Source organism: Hemicordylus capensis, chromosome 2, assembly GCF_027244095.1.
Source record: "Hemicordylus capensis ecotype Gifberg chromosome 2, rHemCap1.1.pri, whole genome shotgun sequence".
In the NCBI taxonomy this organism is placed as follows: Eukaryota; Metazoa; Chordata; class Lepidosauria; order Squamata; family Cordylidae; genus Hemicordylus; species Hemicordylus capensis.
Window position 1 is genome coordinate 122,173,039 of NC_069658.1, and position 13,622 is coordinate 122,186,660.

The 13,622-nt window shown below is 42.9% G+C and overlaps 1 protein-coding gene across 11 annotated transcripts in view; it reads right to left on the reverse strand.

Moving 5' to 3' along the window:
* Nucleotides 1-13,622, reverse strand: part of MLLT3 (MLLT3 super elongation complex subunit) — a 236,238-nt gene that overhangs the window by 177,760 nt on the left and 44,856 nt on the right. For 6 of the 11 annotated variants that reach the window (XM_053288054.1, XM_053288057.1, XM_053288052.1 and 3 more), the window contains exons 2-3: nucleotides 11,328-11,502; nucleotides 2,779-2,959 (exon numbers count right to left, since the gene is read on the reverse strand). In XM_053288054.1, the coding sequence (XP_053144029.1) occupies nucleotides 2,779-2,959; nucleotides 11,328-11,438 (292 nt within the window). In that variant the 5' untranslated portion in view covers nucleotides 11,439-11,502. Of the gene's footprint in view, nucleotides 1-2,217; nucleotides 2,518-2,778; nucleotides 2,960-3,627; nucleotides 3,951-4,053; nucleotides 4,500-11,327; nucleotides 11,503-13,622 lie in introns of those variants that run through there. The other 5 variants (XM_053288059.1, XM_053288061.1, XM_053288060.1 and 2 more) reach the window with 5 other exon arrangements.

Consider the following 13,622-nt stretch of genomic DNA (forward strand, 5'->3'; position numbering starts at 1 on the left):
ATTTGCAATAATAATCTCTAAGAATGCATAAAAACACTTCTAGCTGTAACTGGTCTTTAAAACAATGAATAGCACATTCAGTATTGTAAACTGGCAAATTGACCAAGTTGCAAAAAACAGCAATAGTATTAAGTAAAAGTTAGCTCCTCTTACATTCTGCTGCTAAGTCAAAATGTAACTCTAAAGTGACTCTGGTACCAGTGGATATAATTGGACTTCTTGCCACAAACCAACGTACCAATCACAAAAATGACAGAACCCTCTTTCACTCACTAACTCACAAGGGACAAGTCAGGCATCAACCTCAGACATTGATTTTAACAGGAAGTAAATGCTGGGTTGCTAAAACAAATCGGAAGCATCACTAGAGAGCACTCATCCTCTGCCCTTTGACTCATAAGAGGTCAGACATGACCAGAAAGATTGCTGGCATGTCTCTTGATCTCTCATTAGTTTTGTTAGGCCACAAAAGCTGAAGTCAACTGTACAGGTGACTGGCATATTTAGCACAGCTTTAACTCCCTGCTACATATCCCCAGTGAACAGAGAATGTTCTCTTACAATCGGAGTCAAATGTAATTACAATATGACAAGTTCTCTCCGGGGCTATGTGAGCTGGCATTTTTCCTAGCACTGTCACATCATGGAAAAACACACATACAAATAAAAAACCAAAAAAACCACCCAATCATTTTCAAACAATACAGTAGAAACAAAAAAAAGAAAAACCTCAGCAGCACAGAGTACACATCCAGGAACTTCAACTGCCAGCAGCAACCACACATCTCTTTGCAAACCCTAGAATATAATGCACACGCGCCACGCCACACCACCTAGAAACAATTCCCAGGTCTGAGCTGGCAAGCCATGTTCCTTCAGGCTGGACAGAAAATCATTAAGCCTGGGGAATCAAGGCAGATTGTCACTAGCCACCACAACAGCACAGAAACAAGCTTCAAGACTGAAGACAACTTGCTAGCATTTCTTTCACGGTGTTTACTGTACAACAGGAGAGAAATTCACCAAAGCTGATTGTATCCCTTTGTTGGACTCTACATCCCCTAGGAATATGAATACATATATAGCTCAGGAAATCCACTAGTCTACTAGTCTGTGATGAGTGAAAAATGATGCTTGACAAGAGAAAAAGTCCTGACAAGTAATGTACCAACATAGCTCGGGGAACCATCTGACAAATAAAATATTTTGTCTGGCTGATGAACTGAGCCAGCATTTCTTGACCCATTTTTATTATATTTGTTTAAAACACATATATAGGGAGAGTGAAAAACAGAACATGCACTAAAGAACCATTCTTATGGACAGATATGTTCCAAGCAAAAGATGAAAAATAATGTTACAGAAATGCTTGTGAGCAACACTGCAGATGTGACACAGAAGCAATATATGGTATTACAATTGGTATCTTGTACTATAGGAAAAATATTCTGTAGGAGATGAAGCCAGTAAAGCCATATTCAACAAATTACAAGTTTTCACAGAGGAATGCAGCTCTTCGGGAGAAAGGTATGTAGCTTACCTTATTTATTAACTGAAAAGCCTTTTATTCTTAAAAGCATAATACTTTAAAGTCATGAAAACGAAAAAAGAAGAAGAGATAGAAGAGCTTGAGATCAACCCACCCCAGTCCTCTCACCCCTTTCTCTTGATTTGCTCCTCTGTATTTTCAATAATTTTTCACACAATGATAAGCACAATGGATTTATTAGGTTGTAATAAAAGGGGCTGCAGGAGTTCTAGATGCCAATAAAGATTACAGATCAGACAGAAGATAACTACTAACCATTGTGCCTACTTAGATAAACAAGCCTGTTCACAAACAAAGCACTTTATTGTACTGGTACTGGTACTTTCACTAATCCAACTAAAATAGTCAAGACAATAGTTTGGAAGTCAAGAGAACCAAAACTGAAAACAAAGGCTTCTTAAGGCTCCTGAAATCAATGGAAATATAGCTCTCATCCATATTATAGTGCTCCTTATGGGTTTGGAAGAAGTAGATGATGACACAGTCTCAACACCACAATCCAAAAAGTGTAGACATAAACACAGAAGTTAAAACCAATATCAGTCATAAAAGTAGCAGCAAACACTTTCCTCAATTCAAGTGCACTTATTTTTTAAAAGCAAAATGCAGTACACAAAACAAAAGATGATGCAGAAAAAGCAGCAGGCACAAAACAAAAACAAACAAACCTGATCAACATCATGCTCTCCGCCTCCCATGACAGCTAGCGCATGTAAACACTGTTAATGAAAATAACGCATGGGAATACTATGGCCATCAACATCGAACACAACCTTTGCCCAATGAACTGCAGTCTCAGGCAGTAGAGATGAAAGATCCTTGCAGCAGCAACGTAGTAGAGTCATTGCAGGAGGCACAGGAATAAATCACATTGACAGAACATGCCCAGGTGCCAGGTTCTTAACAGAGACAGAAAGCTCAGGTCTGCTATTGTCTTCCCACCTCAAACTGCAGCAAACCCAAGAGAAGCAGTCTCCCCCTTGCTCAGTACACCTGAGGGTCATTTTCCATCAGGCAATCGTTTTCTGAAGAGCTACATCCCGGTCTTCTGAAGAACTACATCCCGGTTGGTAGTTCTGTGCTAAGAGCAGCAGCAGCCGCCGCTGCCTGCCAGCTCCACACACATAAAGGCAACACCAGGAGTTTGAAAGGCGATTGTTTCCTTTTGGCCCCTTACACAAACACATTAAATGGGGATTTATCAAGACACCTTTGTGCTGAAGCCCTACCTCTTTTTGGCCTAGGGAAGCTGTCATGCAAGTGAAAGACGACTTTCTCCACAAAGTGCTGAATGTTACTATGCTCCGGTCCTCTAACGAACACCATCCAATCATGGGTAAAACCCTCCACAGTGGGTTTTTTCCTCACCTGGGCTCGGTGCCCAAGCTCCAGTTTCACCTGAACAGCACACTAGAAAGGAGAGACAGACAGACATAACAATGAGCAGGAAAGAAAGAAAAGGTACCCCCTTGTAGATTTCAAGCTTCTCTGCTAAGGACAAATACACACAAAGAAAATAGCTCTCTGCTGAAGGTGGGTGGGAAGCCATCCCTTAACCCTTTAAAGAGGCATTCCCACTACTGGAGCAGCTGGGGTTGTAACGGAATGTAGGCTGGAATAATATGATCAAGACAAGGGCTGGGTACAGAATTGGGGGTGGGGTGGACAGAGTAGGGGAGAAGCCTATCTCTCTTTCTTTGAGGGGATTCATCCAGACTGAGGCTGCATCCACCACACACACACACCAAGGCTCACTTCTTGCATTCACAGTGGCTGGCACATTTCAATTTCACATCTAGCGTGCTCAGTCCACTGCCCACCCCGAGGCAGAGATGAAACCAAGAGCAACAGTGGTAGAAGGGGGTGGGGACGGGGTGGAAGGGAAAATTAAGAGAGGAACGGAAAGGGGAACAAAAAAAAAAAAGGAAATGCAGTGATTTAAGTATAAGGAGAAGAGTCGGCAGAAGGGAAGGGAAGGCTCGTCTCTCTCACAGACACAGATACGCCAGGCTTGCATGCAGAAGGGGGAAGGGGGGGTTGCCGCCGGCTGTCAGCAAGCCACGCCGGGGCGAACGCACCATCCTGAGCGGCGCCTTCCTGAGCTGCGAGCCAGTCCCCTGTACTGTACTCACGGCTCCCCCTGGGCGCGCGGCGGCGGCTGCGGCGGCGGCGGCGGGTTGCTGCTGCAGAAATATGGCTGGATTATTATCCGCCTCCACCGTGTGCGAGTGTGTGTGTGTGTGTGTGTGTGTGTGCGTGCGCGCTTCATGCAATTGCACAGAGAGGAGGGGAGAGGAGAGGGAGAGCGAACGGGAGGGGAGAGGAAGCCACACACGAGAGACGAAGGAGGGAGAGGGGGGAAAAAATCCCCCACTACCCCGACCAACCTCTCTCTAATTGGAAGCACTAAACGGTGTCTGGGCAGCGCTGGGAGAAGGAGGAGAAAAGGGAGGGGAGGGGGAGGAGTAGCAGGGGGGAGAGATGGAAGGGTGGCATGTACTCACCGAACTGGCCATGCCTGGGGGCCTTGGGGTGTCTCCTGCTCTCCCCGCCCCCACCCCTTCAGCTCCAGTTCATGGAGAAACTGAGAATGCGCACAGGAGCGGAGAGCCCATGGCGGACATTCGCTTTCACTCTTTCCCCCCCTCGCGCTGCTGCTATTGCTGCTGCTACCGTCTCCTCCTCCTCCTCCTCCCGCTTCCCGGTCTGTTTGTCTGTCTTGCTCTCTCCCTTATTAAACTGAGCCTCTAGCTCCGGCGGTTGAGCGTTGCCTCGGCTGGCCGCGGCAAGCTACCCAGAGCATGCGCCCTGCTCAGCCCTGACACACACTCTCACAGACACAACACCGGGCCGAAGTGGCGGGGGGTGGGGGAGAGAGAGAAAAAAAGAGTGAAGGAAGGAGGGAGGGAGGCTGGGCCAATCAAAAACGCCGCGAATCCGAAAAAGCGCTATAGAAGAACCCCGCGTGCAAGCTAGGGCCACACTGGGACAAGGAACTCACTCCGCAAGCCAGAGGCCACCCCCACTTCCCTCCTCTAGTGCAGCGCCTTAAAGTAACAGGTTATTGAAAGGGGGGTGTGTGTGCCCAGCCTCAAAGTAAAGTCTTGAGATCTGATAATAAAAACCGGATTAAAACTGCTGGAATGTAACCAATGTCTAGAATCTTTTTAGCCCCCCAGCTAAAGGCAGGCGGCCGCCACTTGCGTCATGAGGCAAAGCGGCTGGAGTTCCCCCTGTCAGTGTGTGTGTGTGTGTGTGTGTGTGATTTAGTGAGGGAATCTTTTATTTTTAATAATAAAGTAGAGAAAGAAGAAGTAGGTGTGGTGGTGTTGTTTTAAAATACACCTTTGAACAGCCCGATTGGGTCAATGGTTACTAATTAACTGCTTAGTATTCAAATGATATGAAAAGTATGCCACGCTGCTATTTAAAACAGGGTGTTTTGTTTTCTTTTACCCAAAGGGCAGATGTTTGGGTAGGGAAATAAAACGCACCCCCCACCCCAAGAAAATATTCCAAGAAGCATGGAAAGTTGAAATAACTTGTAGCGATTTTAATTTATTTTTACATCCAGTGGAATACAGCACCCACACAAGTATTCTTTACTTAGATCTCTAGGTCATTAATTAAGAGTGAATCTTCTTGGTTTCAAAAGTGGATGTTGATCCAATTCCAGGATAAAAATAGTATTGTGCCTACTCAGTGCCTTGCTTGTCCAAAAATGTTTAGTGAATGGTAGGTCACTTTCTAAACACTCAAGGGGCTCTGGAAAGCCCATCCTAATGTCAGGTGTGTAAGGGTGGGCTGCGATTGCTCTGTGACAAGGGGGAAGCATTCACTGAACGTGCTCATAGGCATACCCCTGGATTCTTAATTCTCACATCCCAACACTAAGCTCTAGCACAAGAATAATTCTGGGGTCAAGGCAAGTACTGGTTCAGATTAAGTCCTGCCCGTTCACCAGCTGCAGCTGGATGTGGAGACCATCTCCCTTTTGATCACGTTGCGTCTCATCTTGGGACTAAACTCTTTTAGGAACCCTTGGAGTGAAGTAGCACTCTCAAAATAGCAAATAAAGTTAATTCTTGACGGTAATGGGTATAAATGGTATTAGAAACTTGATGCGCTTTAGCAACCAGAAGGTAATCCATATTAAGAGCACTAATCTGGTTAGTTCCTGAGGGACAGGAAACTATCTGCTTGCCCCAATGCTACTCAGATAGATATTCAAGGCTGCTTAATATAGTAGAGGGGCAGAGGGCAGGAGTAGCGGCAGAGGTACTCTTACCCCTGGACTTTAGGGCCAAAGTCCAGGGCCTCCAGACACCCTGGGGGCCCCCAAATCCTCTTTAGTCTGTTCTAGGTGGTATGGTTTGTGCCCTCCCCTCAAGAACCTACGAGTTAAAAAAATGATACTTAACTTGGTGGGATGTGGGGAGGCTTCCAAAGGCCTTTAGGTCCAGGCTCCAAAATTACCTAAGTGCACCTCTTAGTGGCAGCAGCATTGTTTCATTGCAAGAAAGACTTTCTTTCTGTGGGGAAGTCAGATCAGACTCACAGCCACTCCTCACACTACCAAATTTGGCGTCTAGGCCTCTTCACCTAGTGCACCATCTAAAATTAAATCTCTGCACTCTGCCTCACGAGGGCTTTGTGTGTTCCCATTAGTGCAGGAGTCGGAACCAAATCACTGCTGGTGTTTATATTTTCAAAAGAGAGGGGGCTTGCTTCTCTATCTTTGTAGCCTTTGGTGCAACCTGTGATCTTTTTACACCAAGCAAGGCCTAACCTAATTAAATCTGCAAAACACCACCCCCATTCCAGTTTAGGATGTGTCACTATCCGCAGACTGGCTTTTTCACCTATCCATGCAACATCCTTTTCTCTCTCCGCTGTCCCACCACATTGTCATACCTTTTTGTTTGTTTTTATGCTTAGCATCCAGTCTCATAATTAACTCAAAAGTTTGCTTGCTTCTTTGCGGGCTTAATAAAGGTTTAAAATTGCGATCATAATAAAGGCTGCATCGAACAAAGGAATTATCCTACTGTTACTCAGGGGCAGGGGAGTAGCTATAATTGAGCGAAAGGGTTCAAATAACACAGGCCCCCAGCTCCTGAGGGCCCTCCAGCTCCATCCCTCCCTATTTTCTTCATTGTCTCCCTCATTCTGGGGGGCCGCCAGAGAGAGGGATGAACACAGGCCCCCTCTCGCCTAGCTACGCCCCTGCTCAGGGGCGTAACAAGGCTGGAGTGGGCCCAGAGACAAAATTTCAAAATGGGCCCCTCGCTGATAAACACACACACTTCACAATATATAGTCATGTGACTTGCCTCTGGGGGGCCCCTCGGGGCATGGGGGGCCCCAGGCAGCCGCCTCCCCTTGCCTAATAGTAGTTATGCCCCTGCTGTTACTTATGGGTTTGTTTTTAATGGACAAATAGTTAACCTGTCAATTTTGACCACCACCATCATAAGAGTCATGCAGCACTACAAACTATAGGGGTGGCGGGGTGGTGGTGGAATGCAAAGTGGAAGCTCTAGGCCTAGGCAAACGGTACATGTTTTCTGAGAAGGGGGGGATCCCCTAATAAATTCCTGCCACCCCTCCCCCCACATCAAAAGTAATACTAAATAACTCTGTCTCCCTTATTATTACAAACAGATTTTCTGGTTTACTTACAGTATTGTAATTACAAACAAGAAAGATTCCTGTGAACTCTAAATCTTCCTTTCCATTAATCAGCACAGAGCCTTGTTGATCTCACTGGAGTTGTGTACTCTTATTTTGTCAAAGACTGAACACGTGTAAGAGTCTTGGAAGCTTTTTCATCCCAATAGACAAGGATATTCCAGATCTCAAGTCAGCCAATCATACAGAGCTTTTGTTCGTAGCAAATAATTTACAAACAAATCTTTGGCCCTGAAAACAATTCTGTGCAACTTGAAAGCTTGTCCACTTGCTCCAGCAGAAGTTTGGTCTTTTCATTATTTTGGTCATTTTAAAAGGCTCTTTAAAAAAAACCCATACCTTTTGTTACAAGTGTGTGTATACCATCTTTAGAAAATAACTTTAGGAAAAATTTGCTAAGGAACCCTAGGATTCTTCAGACGTGTAAGTATTTCTTAATAAAATCAGTAATGATAAACAAGATTCCTTAAAAGTCATGCTCATAGACCCAAATTAGATGTGTTGATTTGATTGATTGATTAAGTGCCGTCAAGTCTGGTGTCGACTCTTAGCAACCACATAGATAGATTCTCTCCAAGATTATCTGTCTTCAACTTGGCCTTTAAGCTCTCTCAGTGGAGCATCCATTGCTGTTGTAATCAAGTCCATCCACCTTGCTGCTGGTCGTCCTCCTTCTCTTTCCTTCAGCTTTCCCCAGCATTATGGACTTCTCAAGGGAGCTGAATCTTCGCATAATGTGTCCAAAGTGTGATAGTTTGAGCCTGGTTATTTGTGCCTCAAGTGAAACTTCTGGATTGATTTGTTCCATGATTATTTTATTTATTTATTTATTTATTATTAAAACTTTTATACCGCCCTTCCAAAAGGCTCAGGGCGGTTTACATTAAAACACTATTAAAATCAATTAATAATTAAACAAAAATTATAAAGTATAAAACAATGATTAACAATTAAAAACATCATAAAACAACAATTAAATAATCAGAACAATTTAAAAACAAGTTTTAGAAAGCTGAGAAAGCCTGGTTGAAGAGATGTGTTTTCAGGTGTTTTCTGAAAATTGCCAGAGATGGGGAGGATCGTATTTGAATAAATGATCCATTTATTTGTTTTCCTGGCTGTCCATAGTATCCTCAGAAGTCTTCTCCAGCACCAAAGTACAAAAGTGTCAATGCTTTTTCTTTCTTGCTTCTTCAGCAAGATAGGTGGTTGGCTAGTTGCTATACCCGTTGTCATTAGTTTAGATGTGTAGTCATGTGTATATTTTAACATACTTTTTAAAAAACCACCCAGACATTTTTTTCCCACTATGCAGGGGGAAAAGCAGTTTAGAAGGGGAGATTTTAGGTGGGGAAATAGTTGGAGGAAAAATAGTTAAGCAGCCTCCTGCCCTGCTGCCTCCATTCAAACTTGCAGCTCTTACAGAAAGATAGTCAATGTTTTAGACCGAGTCAAACCAATGGCCTTTCTAACTCAGTATTGTCTCTGGCTGCGGTTCTCCAAGATTTCAGGCAGAAGTCTTACCCAGCCCAATGACAGAGATTGAACCTGGTTCAAGAGATGCTCTACCACTGAGCTATGGCCCTGTCCCCTACAGCTGCTTTGAGTTTTAAAAAAACCAAAACCCACTGGCACATGGATACATGTGACAGCATGCTCCATCTAGTTCAGCCCTAAGTTCAAGCAGGGCCATAGTGAAGTCACAGAGCCAGTGCACTCAGCTAATTCCAATAACTACTGCCCAGGCAAGTGTGTTACTACGGTTTCTATAACTAGAAAAATCCAGAGGCACGCCCCTGCCAGTCCAATATATAATTGCAGCAGTCATCTATATAGAAATGTATAGAAAATATACAAAGAAATGTATAGAAATGAAATGAATGAATGAATGAATGTTCTATTTCTGACATAAACTTATGGAAAAGTTAGCAAAGCATAACATCAGCACACATTCTTTTAGACTCAGTCAGTGCTCCATATGAACTGAGTGTGCCCCATAGAAAATGTCCCAGAATCACATGTAAGTGCCCAAGTCCCATGACAGTAGAAGGCAGGCAAGATGACGACTGAATTCCTTGAAGTGAGGAAGCTGAAAGAGACTACTCTCTAAGAAGCCAAAACTGTACTCTGTGAATGGTCTGAGGCACTCTGAGGCTGCAGCTTTATTGAAACTAAGCATTGTTTTTATCTCATTTGCTCTTTGGATGGGAGACCACTGGGAACTCTGTGTAAAAGTAGGATACCATAAATACATATTTTTAAAAACCCCAACGTGTGGAAGGGAGAGAGTAGCAAAGCTGTGGCTGGGACATACCTATAAGAGTAAATACAAGCTGAGATGCATGACTAAAAGTCCCTAGCTTCAGAAGCAGAAAAACTGAAAAATAGAGATAGTGGATAGAAAAGATAATCATATGCCTAGAATAAACTCTGTTTGACTCAGTGGAAATTACTTCTGGCTGAATATGCATAGGATCAGCCTGCACCATTAGTTAAAATTAGAAAATATAGGCATGGATTCACAAATGAAAGTAACACAAGCCCTTGAAGTTAAGAAGGCTCAATTTAAGTTGATGGAACCAAGGCATATTTAGTTCATAAATACATGGGCTTAAGTTTAACATAGGCTGCGATCTGCAATGCAATTCTAGAATAATTCCAATTAACTTCAGGATTCATTAGACCCAGTACTGTAGTTTTATAATTACAGTAAATTTACAAGACAATTTACAGGTTTGGCTATAGGAACTACATGATTCACATTGGCTTAAAAAGGGCTTGAGGATGGGACTGTAGCTCAGTGGCAAAGCAGACGCTTTGTCTGCAGAAAGTACCAAGTTCAATTTCTGCCATTTACAGGTAGGCCTGGAAAAGACCCCTGGCAGGGTATCCACAACCCTGGAAAACCCGCCAGTCAGTACAGACAGTGGATGAACTAGATGGTCTGACTCCATACAAGGCAGCCCTTATGTCCATATAACCTCTGTGGGGAAAGTGCGGTAACTTGTATATTATGTTCTGATCCTGTAAATTCTGGCACTAAGCAGGCCAAATCTCTCCTTTTAATTCACTGTTTGAAACTGCGTTCCTGAATAACATTATTCAAGTTTGGACTGAGGGCTAAAATACATAGCAGAAGTAGTCCTGCCTTGGCCATACAATGGAAGTATCTTTTAAAATATATTCTGCCTACAACAAGCTTGTAAAAGCATGTTATTTGCCTTTCCCATTGATGGACTCCACAGGGCTAACCCTTGAAAAGATCTACAATGAAAAACAAACAAGGAAGCACATGAGTTTAAATACTTGAAGGCAGGAAAGATTTCACACACACACACACATACACACACACACACACGCAGTCTTAAGAAACAAAGGGAAACAAAAATGCAAAGAATGTACTAATTGAATAAGTGCAGCCTGTGATGATGGGTTGGAGAAGGAAAAGTGGCATAAACAGTAGTATTTTAAGTACTGTTTGCATCATTTCTAGTGGAATCATGCATCCTTTTAAAGTTTCCCCCCCCAAAAAAGTTGTTCCCCTTCTTTGGATTATGTAATACAAAATCCTGACTTGAGGAACAGAAATAAGTCTGGAGAAAGACACACACACAAACACTATTTGACCCCTGCTGTGTCAAAATATATTATTCTAATATATATCAGGTTTTCATGGACATTATGATTCTCACCCCCTGCCCCTTCAGATTATGTGATATCCTCCCATATGAAAGAATGGGAATAAAGAATATATATATATATATATATATATATATATATATATATATATATATATGCGCAAAGCAAGTTTCTAATAAAAAATTATTATTCTGCCTTGTATGTGAAACAATGCCCTCTTGGGAAATGCTAACATTTCACCAGCAGATGGCGTAAATAATCTTTGAGCTGTTGTCCTCACTTGACCTCTTTTAAAGGACCCTAAGTAATCCCAGATTTCTATGGTCAATCTGAGATTTAACAATACAAGAAGTATCTAAACATATGTAACATTAGCAATTATACTTCAATAAATTGCCTAAATTTACTTAGATATATTTACTATTGTTGTGTGTGTGTATGTACGTACACAAACACAGATGGACAGCCAGACTAAAAAGGTATGTCCTCTAATCATTTGGAAGGTGTGCAGATGATCATCCAGTGCACATTTCCTCTCCTCCCACAACACAGTGCACATAGGCCAGCAGCTTCATCCACCTGGGCACACTCAAAGCCTGGGCCCAATTTTAGTGTAGTTGCTCCTGCAAAAAAAAAAAAAAAAAATTAAATGAGTATTTTAAAGATACCTGCACCACATTGCTATTCTACTTCATCCACTTTTGGCTTTCACACAAATGCCAGAGTCAGAGATGGGCAAGATACTGAGAAAAAAGTATTTTAGATACAAAATACTTGGTAAACAACCAATAAAAATACAAAATATAAAATAGTATTTTAAAAGACATCTTAAAATACGAAATGCAGTGCCTGAAAAAAGGAAACAATTTTTGAGATGTTACTTATCCAAACTTGTTTTCATTTCCTTTAAGCAATACAAGTTTTTCAAAGATTAAATCACTCAAGTTGTACCTCCTGGGGCTGTGAATCGTCCCAGCAAACAAAAACAACCATTCTACAGGACCATTTGATGTTAGACTAGTATTATATCTAAAAAATAGCCCTCAGACAATGGGATACCCATTCAACATACTAATGTGAATAATCACATTTTGTTATTGCTCTCAGCAAATTTCGAACACTCAATCAAATCAATAATTCAAAAACCAGGGGTGTAGACTTCTCAAGTCCTGGAGCGGAAGGCGGGGGAGGGACACAGGACACATGGGAGGAGAGGTCTTGTGGTAGCAAGCATTAGTTCTCCCTTTTGCTAAGCAGAGTTTACCCTGGTTTGCATTTGAATGGGAGGCTGCATGAGTGAGCACTGTAAGATATTCCCCATAGGGCAGGCCTGCTCAACAGCCCCCTACAGCTGTTTTTGGACTACAACTCCCAGAATCCCCAGTCACAGTAGCCAATAGCCAGGGATTATAGAAGTTGTAGGCCAACATCTGCAGGAGGACCGAAGTTGAGCAGGCCTGCCTTAGGGGATGGGACTGCTCTGAGAAGAGCAACTGCATGCTTGCATGCAGAAGGTTACATGTGTTGGAAGTTAAAGGACTTTGCGCTGTCTCTTGTCTCAGACAGTGGAGGACAGACTAGTGAGTCAGAGGGCTAGAGGGTCAAGACATTGGTCATCCCTTCTCCACTGCTCTGACACTATCCCTTTGAAATGTAGATTGGTACTTTTAGGGATTAACTTCCTTCCTCTCTCTCTTCCCTACCTGTCCTTCTACCTTGCAACATGGCAAGCTCCTTTCCCTGCACCATGTGTGCAGAGAGGATGCAGAATCCATCTGCATCCAGCTAGATAGATAGATTAGAGATCCTAACTCCTCACTTTCCTATCTAGAATGGAGTTCCTTAATAAATGCCTTATATATTGATTTGAAACTATGAATTGGCTCCAAGTTACTTTACTCTCAGCATACATGCATGCCTTAGCAAATTCCGCTGTGTTGTGCGTCTGTGCACTCTGCTATAATGAAAAAGGAATTCTCTCACCACAGAGAATTTCCAACAACATGTTCCCTCTCTTCCCTGGCAGCAACAGGGCTGAGAGACTCTCCTGCCTGCAATTCTGGAGAAGCTGCTGCCAGTCTGTGTAGAAAATGAGTAAGATGGGCCAAGGGTTTGACTCTGTATAGGGCAGCTTCCTATGTTGCTTCCTATGTTCCTATGGCTAAACCCAGTCCCCAGGAAAGGCACAGGTGTATTCATCTACATGCATTCATTATTTATATTTCTATAAATCACTCTGCATCAAAAATGGATCACATAGTTTTAAAAATGGAATATACTTTTCACTCTGTAAATTGAAGCCCCCAATCTATAAGAAAAATCAAGTAACTTTTTACATGAATTAAAGGAATCCTCTGGTAGAGCTGCCACACCAGTCTCCTATAAGACAGTGGTAAAGGTAAAGTGTGCCATTGAGTCGGTGTTAACTCCTGGTGACCACAGAGCCCTGTGGTTGTCTTTGGTAGAATCCAGGAGTTTCCCATTGCCATCTCTCATGCAGCATGAGATGATACCTTTCAGCATCTTCCTATATCGCTACTGCCCGATATAGGTGTTTCCCATGGTCTGGGAAACATAGCAGCAGGGATCTGAACTGGCAACCTCTGGCTTGGTAGTCAAGTCATTTCCCCTCTGCACCATTAGGTGGCTTATCCTATAAGACAAAACTAACATCAAAACCTTCCCTGTTCTGAACCAGGGTGAACTCAAAATATAGCTGTAAGGATGCCATGTTACATGGTCT